This window comes from Rhipicephalus microplus, chromosome X (genome assembly GCF_043290135.1).
Source record: "Rhipicephalus microplus isolate Deutch F79 chromosome X, USDA_Rmic, whole genome shotgun sequence".
NCBI lineage: Eukaryota > Metazoa > Arthropoda > Arachnida > Ixodida > Ixodidae > Rhipicephalus > Rhipicephalus microplus.
This window is the reverse complement of record NC_134710.1, coordinates 5,901,319-5,921,751: the sequence shown is the minus strand read 5'-3', so window position 1 is coordinate 5,921,751 and position 20,433 is coordinate 5,901,319. Positions and strand designations below refer to the sequence as shown.

General features: G+C 46.3%; 2 protein-coding genes and 1 long non-coding RNA gene across 4 annotated transcripts in view; 1 reads left to right on the top strand and 2 right to left on the bottom strand.

Moving 5' to 3' along the window:
• The window catches only part of SMC3 (structural maintenance of chromosomes 3), a 310,016-nt gene extending 296,303 nt beyond the window's left edge, over nt 1–13,713 (bottom strand). For both annotated transcript variants that reach the window (XM_037426550.2, XM_037426551.2), the window contains exons 1-7: nt 13,564–13,713; nt 13,273–13,348; nt 13,173–13,211; nt 10,755–10,894; nt 4,538–4,617; nt 4,398–4,476; nt 4,109–4,341 (exon numbers count right to left, since the gene is read on the bottom strand). In XM_037426550.2, the coding sequence (XP_037282447.1) occupies nt 4,109–4,341; nt 4,398–4,476; nt 4,538–4,617; nt 10,755–10,894; nt 13,173–13,211; nt 13,273–13,348; nt 13,564–13,578 (662 nt within the window). In that variant the 5' untranslated portion in view covers nt 13,579–13,713. The remainder of the gene's footprint in view (nt 1–4,108; nt 4,342–4,397; nt 4,477–4,537; nt 4,618–10,754; nt 10,895–13,172; nt 13,212–13,272; nt 13,349–13,563) is intronic.
• Nucleotides 13,714–14,923: 1,210 nt separating this feature from the next.
• On the top strand, nt 14,924–17,158 carry m-cup (ankyrin repeat protein mann-cup). The gene has a single exon (XM_037426553.2). It carries the CDS (start codon nt 15,051–15,053, stop codon nt 16,980–16,982), a length of 1,932 nt encoding a protein of 643 aa, XP_037282450.2. The 5' UTR covers nt 14,924–15,050; the 3' UTR covers nt 16,983–17,158.
• A 1,669-nt stretch (nt 17,159–18,827) lies between these two features.
• Nucleotides 18,828–19,847, bottom strand: LOC142777394 (uncharacterized). The gene is made up of 2 exons (XR_012888070.1): nt 19,709–19,847; nt 18,828–19,034 (listed from the first exon to the last, which is right to left on the bottom strand). It is a non-coding gene; the product is annotated as an uncharacterized LOC142777394 (long non-coding RNA).
• Between the last annotated feature and the right edge of the window lie 586 nt (nt 19,848–20,433).

Genomic DNA, 20,433 nt, shown 5'->3' with positions numbered 1-20,433 from the left:
TCAACAAGTACCTAATACCAAGGTGGACATCGTGTGCCTTCAGTGAAAATGAAAAACGTGCACATAGCTCGCGATAGGATGCAACAGAGCACACAATGTGCATCCGTGTACAACTGACCAAACAACTAGAAAAGTGTTTGTGCCATTTCGAGAAGTTTCACTGGTATGGGAAAAGTGTTTCTGCAACCATAACTGATATCTGCTGGAGTGTGTACTCGTGACACGGTCAGCTACGAGACATTGAAAAGGCCGTCTCTCCGAAGTTGAAACGTGGTAACTCCACAAAAGTGCGATGCGATGAACAGCTGCATGAGAAGAGACAATGAATCCACGATTGTAGATATTTTCCTGCAGAAACAGCACAGCGAGCGGATTCTTCTCGGCACTTTTTGTGAAGCGGGAGCAGCACGAAAATTCCTGCTTGTCGTAGATCTGACCCAGGTCCCGTCGATCGTTGAGGACTCGCCGCGGCGGTGACGTGTATGCACACGCTGTGCCGTTCAATATTCTTCTTTGCGGTCCACATAAACAACGGAATACACTAAGTGTTCCCCTACCATGTTGTTTAAGAAAGCCTTAAGGGGAGATGCTACTCGAAGACACTTTTTTTTTAATATTCACCCTATAGCAATGAAACTTGAGCTGGTCATGGAACTTTTTATCCTGATTTCAAATATATAATTAGTTTTCTTGCAAGTTGCATACTTTTAGCTCTGCAACATGACAAAGCGAAAACCTTAACTCTTCTGCCCCCCTCTTTTAATCTCAGAACTTCAGTAATTTTTTTACCATTCATAGTTCATAATGTTTGAAATAAAGTGTGGAATGCAAATAACAAATTACGAAGCTTATACAAAATATGTAATAGGCACAAAAAATGAAATTTGACAACCAAAAAGAACAATCTTTTCTGTAATGGCCACTGCCGCTAAAATACACCAGCACCATAAGTTTGTCCCTCTCGGCTTTTTCGAGCCGAATCCTCACAGACATTTCGCTCACAGACAGGGCCATGAAACGCTTGCCAAACTCCCGCTCGATCTGGCAGAGCAATGTGCCAATTGCAAGCTAGGAAGAAGTTCGACAGGACTGCGAAATCCAAGCCAAGTCCAGTATCATGCCATTTTGCGGCCACGTTTGTGCCACATACCCTCGTAAATAATGGCAATGTCGTCCCTGCTAAGTTTTTTCACTGTGAGCTCTTTTGACCTCACAAGATTGGCGCTGACGTCATCCATTGCCGCATCACGAACTTTCCGGCTGACGAATGTGAATAACTTTTGATGCATTGGCTTTTGCAAGCCATCAACTGCCGCAAATTGGACCAGCTGCTCATAGCCTATTCCTACAGAGCGCGCCGCACAACGGCTTTCACTTGCGAGCAATAGCTATTTTCATTGATAACGGAGATAATTACACAAGAAAAGCATTGTTCAGCTGCGCTGTTCGACAAGACATGAACCCTGCAAATAGGCTTCACAGAACATACAGGCGCACAGCGGCCAATGGCGGTCCCCCGATCCGCCATTGCGGATCGGGGGACGGCCAGTCGCGGCGCTCGAAAAATGTGCAGAAGCGTGCTTCTTTTTATTATTTCTTGCGCTGCATCAGTGAGAAAAACTGCTGTTATTTGAAGAGTAAGGCTCAACTCTTCGACTCATGCGATCAACAATGGCGAGCGGCGGCGCATTATCGCCAGCAAGGTGCTCGAAAACTGCACACTTTGGACCTTTTAACAGGCACCTTGTGCTCTTTAGATGCAATTTTAAAGCATTTCCAGTTGTGTCTCGACCTGTATTTTTTTTTCATAACAGTAGAGGTACAAATCTTATCAAAACAGGTAATTCAGGTAAAACAGGTATCAAACAGGTAATCCTTATCAAACAGGTAATATCAAATCGGTAATTTTGAAAAAAACTCCCGTTTTTCGACCCGCATCTCTCTTTAAAGGGCCCGTAAATCACCCAGAGGTCGAAATTCAGTTATGGTGGGGATATTGTGCACAAGTGTACGACACAGAGCCGTGAGAATTTATGAAAGCAGTGCAGTAATAGCAGAGTTAGGTGCGTTTCATTATCGAAACTGTGACGACCACATTTTTTGCTCTCTCATGCGCTTCTCTCTCCTAAACCACTTTGCCTTCTCGCTGAGCGCCCCTCCCAATCTCGCGTGGAACATGTCATCACTGACGCGCTGCTTGAAACACAGTCTACTTCCAGTTGCCACAACTCCAGCCGTCGACTCCGCCAGTTACATGCTTGTTGGCAAACCGTGGCTGCCGTAATCGTGGCGGTATGACAGCACACACGCCTTCAAAAAAAAAATGACAATGCAATGGGCCCATACGGGGACACGTCGTGTTACACGCACGCGAGCAACACAACAAATAACAAGCGGCGCGGACAGCTGCTTGCAGACTGTCCGGAAGTCGTAGGCTCTTGCTCGACTAGTCGCAGCATATTTGGCATATTTGGCTCCGTGCGTCAGAGATGTGGCACGGGGCGTAATGCGAAGGCCCAAAAGGTTCGGAAAGGAGGAGGGATTATTTCTTAGAATTTGTGGCATGCCGGCGGCTCGCAGTGCTGCCACGTGCAGAATTGTTGATCGCGACACGATGCACGCATTTACTCGAAATGCTAAAAAAATATTGGATGTGGTTTATGGGAACTTTAAGGTAGGTCATAGGCTACCTTAACCGAGCCTTACTTTAGTAGAAGGAAAGTTCCGCGATGAATACCAGGTAGGTTCATGAAACGCATTAAGAGCGGACTTATGGCTAAAGTTGGCTTAAGTTATAAGGAAAAGTTTAAGTTAGGTTTGCGAATACGGGGGGTAAGACCAATATTCTTGTGTTTAGACCCAGCCGCACTTTGATTAACACTAATTGCAAAAAAAAACTAGCTTCATGGTGTTGCTTAGGAAAGTGAAACCTCGTCAACTATAGAAGCGATGCATTACTTCTGTCATGCAGGTCCTCATAGGAGGGCACTGCATTTTGAGTTTAGATAACAGTGCAACCATATCGAAGCTAATTTGGAATTAATCCAGGGAATAAATTGGATGACAAAGGATTAAAGCACAAAAACCACACCAGCCAGTCGCATCCATGACCATCTTGCAAGGCAAGGAAGCACACAACTAAGAGGTAGCATTCCACAAGTCCACAATAACGCATTTTCATTATAAACTGTACATGCAAGAGTGTACACTTAGAAAACAATGCAAAGTGTCACTTCCGATCGGTAGGCACAAGGTGCTTGAATTTCGCTCAGACACCTTTGATAAGCTGATTGCCCCTCTAATTCAAGCCGAACTCAAACAAAGATTTGACACAAGAATTGCTTCTTTTGGTGCAAGTCACTTAACATTAATGGCAAAAGAGGACACAGCAGCTTTGAGGCATAAGAAATCATGCCTCGAGTTTCCTCCATTAATAGAATTGCTCTGTACGCACACTCAAATCATCCAACATGCTCTGCTCCATCTACAATGAAGATTGTGCCAGTGATTGCAATGGGGACATTAGATAGCGCTGCACATTTCGAATAAGACCTATTTTTTAGATAAAAGTCAGGTTGCTCCCTACAACACTTAATAAAGAAGGGCATGGCCAATTCCCACAACACTGCCAACAGTAGGTTTTAGGTGTACAGCACTCAAAGAATGAAACATGACAAAACCTAACAAAACGCTATGTGCCATTACTCAAGGTAACAAAGTCATAGTGCTACAAGTCTGCCTACTGAAGGTGATCATGGTTCTGAAGTAAATGCAATACCCAATATGACGCTAACACAACAGAAGGTAAAGCCAGTGGAAACAAAATTTAGCTCTAAATCGACATGCTTCAACCTGCGTGAGCAGTGGCAGTAAAGGACGAAAGCCTGCAAAAAAAAAAAATGCTTTCACCTTTTACCTGGAAAACCCTCTTCACATAAAAGATGCAAGGAAGGCCATGGCAAATGCAGCACTTTATCTGCATTTGCAGCCTACACACATTTGTATCTATGAAAATAAAATGGCTGCAGGAGAGGCCGCACCAAAGATAAGCTTTGTAGATCTATCAGCCCAAACAAGCTAGATCTAGATGAGTGGAAATGAGCCATGCCTGCGCATCTTGTCCCACTTCTGGTACTCCTTCAACTCCTCTTTCTCCTCCTCAAGTGTCTGCAGGCGATCCTCAATGTACTTGAGCAGATCCTCGATCTTGGAGCGCTTGCCTTCAGTGTCCCGCAGCAGCACTTTACTTTCCTCACGCCGCTCATCGTACACCCGCGTGCCTGCCACCTCTCGCAACAGCTTCAGGCGTTGTGAATCGGGCGCTGTAGCCATCTGATTTATCTGCAAGTGCAGTCATACTTAGAGATGACAACCAACCATGTGACAATAAAACTTGCCTTGCCCTGTTTCACAATGTAGTAGGGATTGCTCCGTGAGAAACCGGCGCTCTCCAAAAGGTTCATGACATCCGTCCTCCTGCAGAGCAACGCAGTTGTCATTCCTCATCCGAAAGCATCATAAGAAGGAAATCACTCACGTAACCATCTTCTTGTTCAAGAAATACTGGTCTTTCTTGGAGCCAATAACACGCCTTAGGGACACCTCTTCCTTGTCAACCTAAAAGGCAACATGACCTGTCTTCAGTGTGCACTGTAGAGGGTAACGATATCGTATTGAAAAGATTACAAGGCACTGTTGCAAAGCATTCCCATGCATCATTTTGTCACACTAAAATAAAACCGACAGAGTAACCCAATTTCCAGGCTTTGAACACAGTGCACAGTGTGAAGCAGCCAGTTGAGTTGCAAATTGCTTGGAATAGTATAAGGGTGAGAAACACAAGCCAAGAGGGCCATGCTTCATTTCTCCTTCTCTCAAGAGGCATCTGGATCACCACCAGTTGTGCAGCAGATAAGGGGCACGAATGGACCGACCCTAAAACACATCTATAACGAAACCTGGGTATGCAAGAGTGTTATGACCAAGAATCATGGGAAATGACAGTCCAGGGAGATGCAGAAAGTTCCAATGGTGCATGCAATTCTCCCAGATAACAACCAACCACACCGTACCACACAAGGTAGCGGTATCACTCACAAGATGGAAAGTGGCACTGCAGGCTCTAATGCAGACAGAATGTTAGCACTAATCAATGGGCCATAGTCTTTCTACCAATCTGCAAGACCACAACCCCCCTATCCAGCAGCACCACAAACTCATAACCAGTAATGGTAACATGAACAGTGCTGACACAGTGGGATTTTCCCGTATAGCATGTCATTGGAGGTAGCACTGCACCACCCATTCAAGCCTGTGAAGGAAACCTCAGCTCCCGGTGAGCGAGAAGGCTTGCGCATCGAGTGGCACCTATTGCTTCTTCAGGCAGTACAGCCATGTTCATAACAGCTGACAATGACACTTTGGTCAAAACTGAAGGCCCCTGGCATGTGTTGTGTTCCCTAGCCGAAGGAGCACTGTGGTTAGATTTGACAATACATACACTACACTCAGGGCTGGGCGGTAAGAGGGCACCAAGGCCGTAGCCGGAAATTTTATCAGTGAGGGGGGGAGGAACTTCCTTGAAGGTCTCAAAAAACACGCATTTTCATTATCTATTCTCCATAAAAAAAATAACCCTTTCATCAGTTTTGAGAAGGCTAAGAGAAAGGGCCGCTAAAGCACCCCCCCCCCCCCCTTACTGGCTATGCACCTTGTGGGTACCAGTCCTTCAATTACCGATGCCTTGTACAAAGTACCTAGCATTTTAAGGTACAAGATTCACCTTTGGCAAGTAACAGAGACTATTTAGCAATCTCCTGAGGTAGTTCAACTTCAATATAGAAGATGACACATTAATGTAAATTTTTTTTCTAGTGAGCAAATATACGACTTTTGCAGATGTTGTTACGCAGTATGCGAACCTATTAATCCAGCACGCATGGAGGTCCACATGAAAGATAACTGTTAAGGAATTCAATTTCATCTTTAAGCAAGTTAATTGATGGTTGGCTCACACATGCACTACCACTGATCGATACGCCATGCCTGAATCATCTGATGCATTTCTTCGTTTCTACGCCGATGGAAAACTGTGCATTCACCGAATATTGCTGAGCACTTACACTTTCAACAATCTAAAGAAAGATCAGAAGGCATGCCTCTGGTAAGTGATCTGTTATGATCCAATAATCTCAGATTAATGCAGCAGCTCGTCTGTCCCACATAGAAGCAATCAGCATTTGAAAAGGAACTTGTACTACACTGCACTTGTACAGCAATCAATAAATTTGTTGGTGTGTCTTCAGAAACAAATATCGGTCGGCTTCTTATCATTTAATCAGTCATTCTTTCGTTGTACAATGCCACAAACCTTACCTAGCTTAATGGCAGCTGTAAGCACACAATTAACACCGTATCTACTTCCTAATTTTTCTAGCCTTAATGATATGCAATGAATGTACAGTACACATAAGACTGTCAATAAGCTAGGTAAAACTTGCACCATAGTGCCGACGAGAAAGAATGAGAGAATAAAAGACAAGAAGTGGACAGATACTTATTTCATAAAACCCCACCAAATTAACTGATTAACGTACAGCTGTGGTGTACAAAGTTTCAGCTGTGGCCGCTTCTACACAGGACAGCCAGGCCGCTGCTTTAACCGATTAATGGGACATAACAGATTTCAAACAGGAGCTTCACCTTGTAATCCTTCCTTACATTGTCAAAAGTGTAAGTTCATGCCAAAACTAAATGAATGCACAGTTTTGTACCAGCAAAATAATGAAGAAATGTGTCTGATAATTGAGGCATGGCATATCGATAATACAGTCGATGCCAAATATATTGGAACATGAAGGGGATCACAAAATAGTTCGATCTATCGATAATGCGAAATGCAAAATATGCCTATTTAAGGCCTAAATCAAAGCATTTCAGGCCTTGGAAATCGTTACAAGTGCTAACATAATGATTTGCTCACAGCATAATGAACAAGGTGTGAACTGCAAGTTACCGCACCTTAATTCGCATGAAAACAGTCCGTAAACTTGTCTTGCTTCTTGCATGCCATCAAGTTCCATTGATTGATTTATTGATTGATTTATTGATATGTGTGGTTTAACGTCCCAAATCCACCATATGACTATGATTATGAGAGACGCCTTAGTGGAAGGCTCCGAAAATTTCGACCACATGGGGTTCATTAACATGCACCCAAATCTGAGCACACGGGCCTACAGCATTTTCGCCTGCATTGAAAATGCAGCTGCCACAGCCGGGATTTGATCCCGGGACCTGCGGGTCAGCAGCCGAGTACCTAAGCCACTAGACCACCTCGGCGGGGCGCCGTCATGTTCTAGTCATCCTCATTATCATTGAAGCTTTTCAAATAAGCGAATTAAGCTCTTTAGGACACAACAGCCTTAAATAATGCAGAACGCCGATACAAGCATTGTAGCGCGGCAAACGGTTGGTCAGCAGCGGCAGCGAAGGCGTTGCCGCGTTCATAACCGAATGGGTACACTTTCGCGGCAATGGCAGTCAAAAACAACTACGCCGTCATCTGCACTGATCTCACTGTCCAAGATGGTGCCTGGAAATGCTGATAAGCCGCAGAATTCACTGAGGCAACAAACGGAGTTGTCAGTGATTATGACGCGCCCGAAGTCATCACCTGGCCCAAAGGAAAGCTTGCGAGGGCTTTACATAATGTCGCACTAAGCTCCAGTCATAATTTTGATAGCTACGTGCGGGTCTATGTTCTGCTCAACTACCAAAAGACGAACTAGTTAGTTTTGCTGCATACTGAAGCTTTAGCCCACACACACGAGGACACACACACAATAGAGACGCTGGTCCCCGTTTCTCTATTGTATTTGTCCTCGTGTATATGCGCTAAAGCTTCAGTATACCAAATGAAGATTGATCAGGAACGAGGTGAGAGGTACACATGTCCAGAAGGCGCGAACGACAACGCCGAGTTAGATCCGAGTTCCCACCGTTGACCTGTTGGCGATGTCACCTGTGGCTTTGTAGCTGGCAGCCGCTGCTTTTATGCGACTATCTAGAAAAAGCGTAGCCTCCGAGACATGCATTTTAACGCCGAAAACACCAAAAATACGTCACCAGGTTGCACATCTCAAAGACGCAGTGTACTAGAAGAGGGCAGTGGGCTCTCTCTCCAGCGGAGGCTATTTGGTGGTGCTTCCGCAAACATCACCAATTTGTGGTTCTCTCTTCTGCGGCGCAGCAGGGGTATAATACTCCTGTCACACGTGGCAACTTAACTGGACTTTGAGCGAGTCTACTTACGCTCATGAAGTGTCATTTTGACGGTTCGCTGCTACACGAGAAAGTGTACTTTGGAAATGATGGTAGTGGCAATTAACGGATTTTTAGAACAACGTATATTTGTTTTTTTGCACCTGCGCCTCATTGCCGGACCATGTTGTCTTCATGGAAGTAGCACCTGTGGCACAGGCCATCCTGAATGACAAGAGAACAACTTGTCTACACAAGTGTGCATGTTGCCTGGAAGTAAACAACGCGACGGTTGCAGCCATTGCACAGCATGTGCTGCCGCATCCCCCTAGTGGACATGGCCGCAAACTGCCCGACGGTGAGAGTAGCGAGACTCGGCCAAGGAAAGCACGTGCACAAATGAGGACTTACGAATGATGTGCTCAACAAAGTTAAAACTTTTTATGAAATGTTTACAATGAAAGACAAAAAATGTAAATGATTGCTTTAATGGTCGGATATGGTAGCGGGCTCCAAAAGAGGTCTGCGTAAGCTTGCCTACAGTAATTTTTGCCTTGCATGATGCTGCGGCACACTTCAATAATGGCAGTGTAAGCACCCTAGACATCCTGAGGCAAGCTAGCACAGAACCAGGGTACTACACGACGAACGTTTGCATCGCCAGAGATCACAAGCGCATGCAGAATGCCTAAGCCAAGTCAGCGGATGGGACGAAACAGGCCAAAAAGAAAAGAATACCAGCCACACGAAGAACAGGAGACCATAATGCAATTCAAGAAGGAAACCACCTATGAATCTGGTGCATTTTAAGGCTGTGTGCGAAGCTTCTGACACCTTGTGCCCACTCTGCAATCTTTGTTTACGTTTTCCTCAAAATAATAATTTGCTCCGAACCACGTGACGCCAACTTTCATAACTTTTTTTCTCAGTGCATGCCCTGAACTGAAATTTTGTGCATTTCACCACTTATATATCTGTGCAGTGAACTAGAGTAAAAGATATTGATCAATTAGTTTTTAAATCACAGCTGGTTTTGCAAACAAGTTTAGCCTACAGTGGCACTTTTTTCTCCATTTTTTTAGTTTTTTAACAGAACTTCTTTGATATTTGCTGTGTATTATTTATAAGAGTTCGCTGCACAGCTCCAACCTATGGTTACAGAAATTCCAAAGCTTTACTGAATTCAGGCACCTGTTAGTCACTTATCAAGGCTGGTGTAACTACCACTTTTCATTAAATTTTTGACAAAGATGGCAACTGATATGTGTGGTTTAACGTCCCAAAACCACCAGATGATTATGAGAGACACCGTAGTGGAGGGCTCTGGAAACTTTGACCACCTGGGGTTCTTTAATGTGCACGTAAATCTGAGCATATAGGCCTACAACATTTCCGCCTCCATCGGAAATGCAAAGATGGCCTCCCCAAAAAATAATCAATATTTTGCACTCTAAATGACTAGGCAAAGTAAATGACACACGCTTGCCCGACAAAGCAGTTATTTTAATCCAGACTCATTCGGCTAAAAAACATTTTTCGGGGTGGCCTACCACCTCAATGTTTTGTGTTTGCAGGAAGTGACCGTTGGTTGGCACAAGCAGTTTCATGAGCTCCGCTGACTGTGTGCTTGTCAGCTGCAATGTCTCCAACTCCCTCACCATTCGTGAACTCTGTTGTGATGCACAGATAATTGAAAAAGACTGAAGACGTGCCACACAGGGATAAAAAAGAACAATACGGCGCACGGCATCGGGCGAAAGGAGCAGTCGAAGAGGTTGACAGCGATCGGCATAATAATCAAAATGGAAGAGATCGAATGGGTAAGGAGGCGCCAGCTAGTGGGACTGCAGCTGATTAATTTAAGGGGTGCGTTTAATACGTGGGAGAAAAAGAAAACTCCAAATTTTAACAACTGAAGTTCGTGGTGCATTTATTATGAGAGTGCGTTCACTACGCGAGTAAATATTGTAAATGTATTGAAAATGTGAGAATGGTTCAATTTAATAATTACTAGATGAATTTCATAACTGACCTTATACCAGAGAGCCTACTCATGTTGGGTGTCGATGGCTCCACGTGCAATCGACGTCCAACTCAGTCGAAAGAGCACATCGCGGCGATGACTGCACATTAGCTTGCTAAAAATCTTTGTAGGCAAATGCACTAGGTTGTTTAACAGCTAATACAAACTCAACCACCGCTGGCAAAGTGAGAAATGCTGCGGCTGAACAGCCTGAACTACTGAAGTTGTCGAACAGTTCACCCAGTGAGTACCATGCGATGTCATTTTATACCTCACAGAAAGATTGCGGCAGATGGAACCATGGCATGCCTTCACCGCCAATAAAAAACAGAGACCCATTATCGAGAATCAGTCAACACTCACTGATACTAGTAAATTCAAGCGTACCAGAGTATGACCCCAAGCCAGGAGGGCATGTTGCACACAGCCATGAACAAAGCAGTTAACAGTGACGGAAGAGAAGACGTACCGGCAGACGATTGTCACTGTTGTCAAATATGATTTCAACATAGGCATTAAGCACCCGTGGTCCTGTGCCTTCATGCAGAAGCGCTTGCCGCTGCTCTGGGCGCAGATGGGAGAACTCGTCGCTCAGCACAAATTGGATAGCTGCAAAAAATTAAAATCAGCGCTTGACACAACCAACTCTCCATCCGCTAGTCTTCTGAACATTAAACCAATCTGCCTGAGCCATAATGAAAGAACACAAGAAACGCCCACCAGAATGAAAAGACGGCTTCCATAAAGAGCCTTTTAACGTGAACAAGGCTTCCATATACAGGCTGAAACATCTTGATGCTTGATAACCTTTTCATTTTGGTTGGCATTCTTTGCATTTTTTTTTCTCTCTACAAAAAAATAAAAACAATGGTGCATACCCAGAAGCGCAAGTGGCATGGGATAAGTACAAATGCTCACCAGTAAATATACGGCTGGCACTATGGGCAATATGGCAACAGGGAGCATTAGGCAAGGTTTCATTGGATGAGAGCAATGGAAAAGAAGCCGGCTCTCAGTAACTACCGAAACAGCAAGAACTAAATAAGGCAGGAGACGTTTTATGATAATTCAAGGGGAAGCGCTTTACTGTTCGAAACGAGATCGGGCTGCCTTGGAACATGCAGTCATAAAGCGAAATTTAATAAAGAAGAAAAGTTTACATGCTGTGGGGGAGCTAAGGAAACGATAGAACATGTTCTGATTGAATGCAGCGATATCCACCCAGGTATACGTGAGGGTACAAGCCTAGGCTTTGGGTTTCAGGGCCAAACATAAAAAGCTGAACACGTCCCCTATAGAAGCAAGTAAGAGACTGTTAGAGTACTGGTGGCAAAAAAGTAGAGATAAAGGACAGAAATTGTGGCAAAAGTAGGTCATTCTGCCTCAAGAGGCAGAGAGATGGAATACAAATTTATATTTTTTCTTTGTTATAGTAAGATCGAGTTAATAGAAATAGATAAGCCATTAGGCCAACATAAAAAGAAGGAATTCTTTTCTTTTTTTTTTTTTTTTTTTTTTTTTTTTTTTTTTTTTTGATAGCCTGGTGGCACACATGTCACCGCCCATCATAAAGGGAACGCTCATAGCATGCATCCGTCCAAATACACCCTCGCTACTGCAGATTAAGTTGGGCGTTGCTAGAATTTCGCGTGTGTCATTCCTTTCGGAGTGCTCAGTACCTCGCAAACACTATAATGGCGCAGTCGACATCGACAGAGCCAACCACTGCCCCTATGGGTCAGCGAAACACCACCTGATAACGCACTGCCACGCTGACCTGATAGGAAAGCTGCCCTTATTTTCGCATCATCTGGGAACACCAACAGTACCGTAAACGCAGTGGCTTAAAGATTTTGAACCTTTCAGTTTGTCGGTTGTTTCAACATTTGTGGCGTGAACAAGGTAGTTTTTTAATGTCTGTGAACTCGATGCAAGGATCAGGCTTTGCATCACACACAGCTTCATTACTGCTATAGTCAAGAGTTGATGCATTCACAAAGCTGTACTTTATCGTGACAACTTTTTCCGGACCCCAAAGGTCAGACCCATAGGTCCTCAAACGCATTTCAGCCCCCGACATAGTAGCATCATGCTTACAACCTCTTGTCGCTCTTTCGAAAGTGCACACTATTGCAGACCACTGATATGGTGGCTGCTAATGCCCCAAGTGGGTGACGTCAAGTACAACCCTGCTACATCCCTGACCGTGATTGCTTGCATAACAAATATCAGTCGATGAACTGCCTGTCATGACATTTCACATGCAGCACGACATACATGAATACCATGTCGGGCCACTATGTGTCGGGCGACTTGAACGGCATGAATCACACGTCCACTACACTACTCCTCCTAAAATACCTAAAAAATGACATGATGCGCATAATACGACATGTACTACAATGGTGTAGAACCAAGACTAGTAAGCCATATTATGGATAGTGTTGTGCAAATACACTAGAACATGGATGCACACAACAAATATACGATAATGGTATGCAATGAAATGTACCATACTAACAATAAACATGGGCTGGCGTAGTTTCATGTTGGTTGATATAGGTGAGCAATGATTACGAGCAACAAACAGTGCGCTATGGTTGACGTTTACAGCAGCGCAAAAAGCAGACACGGCGCTGCTTTTTGTGCTGCTCAGCGTGGCCAGTGCTACCTCCCACGGTCAGCCGTACTTTTGTCGGCACCCGGGAGGGCGGCCTCTCCAGTAACACTTAAGAGTTGCAGAAATGCGCGTGTTTAACAACTTCAGTTATTGTTCGGTGTCACTAACGTGCGCTAACATCTAAACACTTCTTGAGCAGGTCGCGTAAAAACAAACGAAACAGTCGACAGCAACAACGATCCTTACAAATGTCATCACAAAACTTACCGTAAAAGAAATTGCTTTTTCCCGATCCATTGCGACCAACTGGAAAGTAAGATAGGGTTGTGAGTGTTACAATAGATGTTTACAAGCTAGATATACGTACCTATCACATTATGGCGTGGACTGAAGGGCTCCACGCAAGTTTGCTCTTTGTAGCTCCGGAAACCTTGTATTATCAGCTGAAAAATTAAGGAAATGCACACACACCGTCCAAGACGTAGTTTTGGAAGACGAATACTTTCGGCGAATCGTATTTAAGGATGCTTTTCCAGAAGGCGACACCGTCACCCGGCAGCTGCAGCTTATTCGAATTTAGGCTTACTCTGAAGTTACTCATAAGGTGGACACTGATGGACACATGCCAAATAGCCAAGGCAGCAAGACGTACACTGACCTGTTTTATATGCATTTCGGATGAGCACAGCCAGAGAATCGACGCAAATCCATGTAAATGTGCCACTTTGGGCTTGTTCTGTTCCGCCAAGTGCCAGGCAGTTCAAAATGGCGGGAAACAGTTGTATACATTGAGAGCAAGGAGGTTGTATAGAACCCCTAGAGTGGCAGTCCCGGCCGCCGCCAAGGGGAGCAACTGAAGCCGCCGGCGCCCATATTGCTAGAGGAAAAACAGGGCGGAACCGACATGGCATACACGCGTTGGTTTGCAGTTGCACGATGAAAAAAAAATGAGATTGAAACCACTTTTAGGTTACACCAACGAATAAATGCCTCTTCTTGTTTATAAAACAAATTATTTTATGCACTAATTGTCAGCTACACGCTTTCAGATCAATCTGTTGTCAAGAGATGTGTCGCATATCGAGCCCTCCAACTATTTCTTCGAACAGCATGTTCCCAGGCAGAACGCAGTGCACTGTCTTTCGGAAACGTGTAGCACAAATAATCACGGCATGAAATATTCTCTACGTTTGCGAATTCGTCGGTAAACATGCACCAAATTTGATATTCACTCGATAAAAAAATATGCATGCATGCCGTCAGTCTTGCCTTGTAAGACAACACCAGAAAACTTGGAATTCAAAGGGCATTCAGACGTCCTACTCGTTCCAATGTTTGATACGTGCAGCCATGTACCGCAAGTGCTTCGTCCATAAGCTTAAAACTCATGAACAACGTTGTGTCAGCGAGCATTTAAAGCTTCAATTTACATTCCGTACAGCTATGCGCACGTATTACACGCATGCGCACTTTTCATGCTGTTTCCAATTTAATAGCATACGCGAAAAAAACAGGCGATCGTAAGCGAAAGAAGCGAGAACTGACACGTGAAAAGTGATCCCAGGCGTCTCCTTGATGTGATTTGTGCAGCCATAAGCGACGCACGAAGTCACCATGGCCTTGTAAAATATTTAACTGCTTTACAAAAGCATGTCACAGTCTCCAAAGGCTACTGCGTGGGCGGAGCTACGAAGCGTACTTTGTCGTCTGCTTCCGAGTATTTCCTTTTCAAATATGGCGGTGACCGGTGTCACTTATTGGGGCGCGCCTTCACTCCAGACCACATAGAATGATAGAACCTTCTTGAGCGAGAGTGACCCTCTGGTGCCGACCTCGAATAAAAGAGAAGTCAACAAAAACCGGTACTGCCCAAACTTGCACCAAAGTTGACCATCTTGGAATACCGGCACAAATATAAAAGACTATAATTTCGCAAAGGGCAAATATTCAATTCAGGTTGAAATTACGACATGTTTGTCATTTTTTTTCATCACGGGCTGCTATCATCATCAAGTCAATCACCGAGGGGGAAAAAAAGGCTCCAATCGCGTCCAGTGGATTGTTAGTTTTTGTCTAAACATGGCCTCAGGTCAGTAGTGGTCGTGGTGCGTGATCTGCGTGTCAAAACTGGAAGCTTTCCTAAGTATGTGGATAACAGGAAAGACAGATCAGACTTCCCAGCGAGACGCAATATTCAACGACCTCTACACAGAATGTAGGCACGCCCCACCAGGTGCCCGTCTCTCGTACCTTGTTCGCAATAAGATCGAGCGGCTGACGCGAGAGGAACGCAAAGACATCGTATCGCGTCTTCGAGAAGGATGCGCACCTTTGTTCGTCGCGTGCAAGAAGGGGAACTCGGACATTGTAGAGTACCTGATCACCATGTGTGGCGCCGACCTGGAACAACGAGGCGTCTACGAGGTAACCGATGACCGTTCGATCCACTTTGTCACCCCGCTCTGGTGTGCGGCAGTGGCAGGCAAGCTGGCTGTCGTCAAACAGCTGATCGACTATGGCGCCAACGTGAACAGTGTGTCGGACACGGGCTCGACGCCAGTGCGCTCCGCATGCTTCATGTCGCACCGCGAAGTGGTCATGTACCTCGTCAACCACGGTGCGGACATCTTGAAACCAAACTACAACGGGGGCACCTGTCTCATCAATTCTGTGCAGAGCGTGGGCCTGTGCCGTTTCCTGCTGCGCCGTGGCGCGGACGTCAACGCTCAGGACGTGCAGCTGAAGACAGCGCTGCACTACGCCATCCAGGAGCATCGGTTCGACACTACGCGACTTCTGTTGGAGCACCACGCCAACCCGTTCCTGCGAAGTCGCTACGGCGATGACGCGCTCCAGACGGCCTGCCTTAAGGGGGCCGCTCAGATCTACGAGTATCTGGTCAGCAATGTCGAGTACAGCGCCGCGCGGCGTGCCGAGGCCGACGAGCTGTTGGGCACCACGTTTCTGGACGAGCACCACGACGTTCAGTCTGCGCTCTTCTACTGGCGACGAGCGCAGGCGCTGCGTGCGAGAGAGAGCGTGCCCAAGCCCCTGGGCGCGCTGCTGCCGCGGCGGCCGGCCTTCCAGATGGCTGTGGAGTATGCGAACGCCGAGCAGCTGGACGCGCTAGCGCACGACCTGGACGCGCTGCGCATTCAGTCGCTGCTCATGTGTGAGCGCATCCTGGGCGCGCAGCACAAGGACACCGTGTTCCGGATCATGTACCGCGGCGCCGCGTACGCCGACAGCATGCAGTACCAGCGCTGCATCGATCTGTGGCAGTACGCGCTCGAGCTGCGCGTCGTCAAGGACACGCTGCTGCACACCGAGGCGGGCCAGGCGGCCGCGGCCCTGGTGCGTCTCTACCTTGACATGCTGGACAAGGGCCGTGCGGGGCTGCTGCGCGACCGTCTGCGGCTCGAGGACGTGCTGGCCACGGCGCGCCTGCTGGTCGACCGGTGCGGTGAATCCGCGCGGCTGCTCGCTGAGCGGCCCGTCTACCGGCGGCACCTGGACAACTTCGACAAGCTCTTGCGCGTGCTCACGCACCTGCTGCACGTGCTCAACGCGCTGCCCAAGCGCAACGCCGTGGAAGAGGCGGCCGTGCGGCGCCTCGTGTGCTGTGCCCTGGCGCAGCAGCCGCGCACCGCGTCCGGCGACTCCCTGCTGCACCTTGTGGTGAGTCGTGCAAACACCATGAAGCCGACGGCATTCTTCGAGGAGGCGCACCCGCACGTCTTTCCCGACGCATCGCTGACCGCTCTGCTGCTCGACTGCGGCGCCGACGTGGAGGCGGTCAACGAGGCCCGCAGCACAGCACTACACGTGGCCGCGCTGCGCAACAACTTCGTGCCCGACGTGGTGCAGACGCTGCTGCGCTATGGCGCCCACCTGGACCGGCGCAACGCCAACGGCAACCAGCCGCACCGCATGCTGGCCGGCATCAGCGAGTGCGTGCTCAACCCTCTCCAGCACATCAGCCTTCAGTGCCTTGCTGCTCGCAAGATCGTCGAGCGCCGGATCCACTTTGCCGGCGAGGTGCCAGGTGCACTTGAGAACTTCATCCGCATCCACTGATGCCAGATGAGCGAAGTTTGCTTGCCTCCACATCTATGCAAGATGCAATAACAGCATATGCAAGTACACCTTTTTTTAACCAACCCGCAGGAAAGGTATAATCTTTTCTCCCATCCTAGGGACCATGTGCTGGCACAGTGTTCTAATGCATCGAGGCTGTGGATCTGAAATGATTGCCTTGCTTAAACAGCTCCATTCTGGTGATAGACATGGTAAAACATGCATAGTTTTTGTGTATGCCTAAACCAAGTGCCAAAGTGATGAAAGGGGTGACTTGGCTGCATATGTGACCTTCTGATCCATGCCCGAGTATGAAATGCTGCATTCTGCTGCCACCATCTCGTTAGCCATGGCATCTCGGCTGACCTGGACTTGCTCTGCAAAACTGGCTGGGGGGGGGGGGGGGGGTGAGATCATTTTGCAAGCTGTCAGTTCGAGATTCTGCAGTGCTGCTGTTCTGGACTTGTGAACCTGTCCAGGAAAGTGGCCTTTTTATGGGTGAACCTTTCAATAAAGCATCATTGCTGAATGAGGTATATTTTTATATAAGTGCATAGAAACACAATCGCAAAACTTGGACAGAGCACCATTAACAATAATTGTTAGTGGTGCTCTGTTCCACGTCCCCTCTTGTGATTGTTTTTCTGCACCTTAAAATCAATTATGAACGTACAACAACTCGCCCAGCATGAGGTTCTCTCAAGATGGGTGGATGCATGGGCTTGTTAGAAGTGAGTCATTTCAGAAGTGTTGGTGTTGCATGACAGAAGACATGGATTCCAGAGAGAAACTTGCAACAGACAGTGCTATGGTTGAAACGTTTATTTTCATTTTCTCAGTAAGATTGCTGCCTTTTCTCAAACAAAAAAACCGGCCCTTAAAGAGCGGAGGCATGAGCTACAGGGAGCTTATTAATTAATGTTGATCAATAGACATCATGTCAGGTCTTTGTCATGCAGTGCCATTTAGTAACATTGCTTTTCTTGAGCCACATAAACCCTATTTGCAAACAAAAACATCTCGCTAAACTAATCTACTAGTCTAATTTCTGGTATAAAGATGGCCATGATTATAATGACTCTTCGTTTACTGCTCTAAAAAGGGGAGAGGGGCAATGACGGCAGTGGCAGACTGGCAACCAGCCCACTCTTTAGGAAACCAGCCGAGCCAGTCTAAAAGCGGACAGGTGGTGACCCTATTTCTCAGTAGTATTCATACCACTGGACATCACATCATTTACATGTCATTGTACCAAACCATGAAGCACTTTTCAAAGGGACCTAATCACTTAAACAGACATCATAACTTGTTCTTTGATGAAGAAATCAATGGGTTGCCAACAGATGCGTCACCAAGTGCTGCTATGTTGCACGCTTCCAATATCGTCTGCGTCAACTCGTACCTATTCCTGCTCCTGACGACCGTTTCAATAAAATGTGGTTTGAGCTGCATTTCAAGAAATAGAGGGCCAAGAAGCAATCAGTCACCACATTTCTAACTTTGTTAGATTGCTCTCACAGCATGTCTCTCCCCACTTGGCCCCTTATCGAATTCCCCTTGCCACATGCAAGGGGAATTCGGTATGGGCTCACTATGCTTGCACAGACGGCGAGACGAACGCAGCGGTGTTGAGCGCCAACGCGGCCATTTCCACGTCCTTGGGGTGATAGCATTCCCTCCCATACTGTACGCGTGGCCGTTTATTAGGAGTGTTGTCTGCGTGCGTTCATCTGCAACTGGAGGCTGGTTTTCAGCTAAAGTAATTGCTTGGGTGTGTTGGTATGACATATTGGAGGGAAACAGTGCGAAAAACGAGAAACCATACAAAGAAGGACACATACAGAGTTCTGGTTTTCAGGCTGTATAATTTTTTCAGGGAAGCATACATTGATAATGGCAACCTTCTGTACAAGGCAGGCCATGTGCACAATGTTGAAGAACTTGTCTCTGTCGAGGGAAGTGTGATGAGTGTGGTGACAGGTCGACATGTCTTAAACATGCGTCAACGCTCCATCAAAGGCAAGTGCAAGCACCAGTGACATGGTTGTGTACCTGCAACAATACGAAAGTGAATCGAAAAGAATTCATGCGAAAGTAATGTGGACTCCATTTAAAAGTTAGTTAGAACCACAATAAAACAAAAATACTGAAACTGACTTTAACACAATATTTTTTTATTTATAGCTCGTAAAAATAACATGAGCTTGACAAGCGCGAAGCAGAGTTCTAAAGATATAAACTGTGAATCGAATACTTCTAGAATGAAAGGAATGGTGATTGCTGCGAAGTCGAAAGAGCGTGCAAAACACGCATATACATTATCGCACCTTCCATAGCGTTCACATGAGCGAGCTATTCCAGCCTTCTTGTAAGGGGACGGAAAATTCAGTGGGCGGTAAGCTGAATGCTCCTGTTCAGTCACCTCAGCAGTCTTCACGAAATGCAAATTGTGCTTTTTTTTAGGGCTCCCAGTTTGTTTTCTCAATGCTGCGCTAGAAATTACGAGAATTAAAAAATCTCTTCACGACAGCGATTGGGCATGAGAGAAACAACTTAAGTCTCCATAGATGGTGAACAAGTCGTACCAACATTGGCGTCTCCTCCCACTTCTGGCTGACCTCCCTGCCTTTCTCTAAACTTATTCTCTCTCTCTCGCTGAGCCCTTGGGACGAGGTAAAGATTGGTTCCAGAAGATTCGTTGTAAATACTGTGAAAGCTCAACAAACCTTGTTGCTGCTAGGCTGCGCCATGGTACAGTTGCCATAGAAGAAACGTTTCTCAAAACTATGGAAAAACACGAAGGAGCCGGCAGGAACACTGCCACTAGCCGCTGAGTTTGAAAGGTTCTATCACCCCACAGACTCGTGCACCGCCACTTGAGGTGTTTTCATCTGCGGAAAAATAGAAGGGCAGTGTGCCCGTACCACACATGTGGCAAATTCGATGAACTTACTTTTTTGTGCTTTTTTTTTTCACATGTGGTGGGGCTCCTTCTGGTCTCGCCTTCCTACAAAGGTTCATTAGCTTCTTAAGTGCAGAAAGAACATTAATGTTGCATTTTCAAGCAGTCTTATGATTCTATGACGCCATGAGTATAGACATGACAGCTTAGTTCGTACCGGCACTGCAACATGCACCATCAGCATCCCTGGTCTGCTGTTTCTGAAAGAACCCTACACCACCTAGAGATTGAATTTAGTGGTGGTGGGGAAGTGGTGCGTGGTTACACAATGAACACAGAGCCGTGATAATTTTTCGAAATGGGGCTGTAATAGCAGAGTTAAATGCGTTTGATTATCAAATCGTGGCAATCGCTGTTCTCGCTCTTTCGTTTGCTACCCTCTGCTGGTACACTCCCCTAAAGCCGCTTTGCCCTCTCATTGAGGGTATTTCTCCTTTCATCACGCGCCTCACTTTTCACCCTTTCACTTAAAAAATCTCTCCCGCTCCC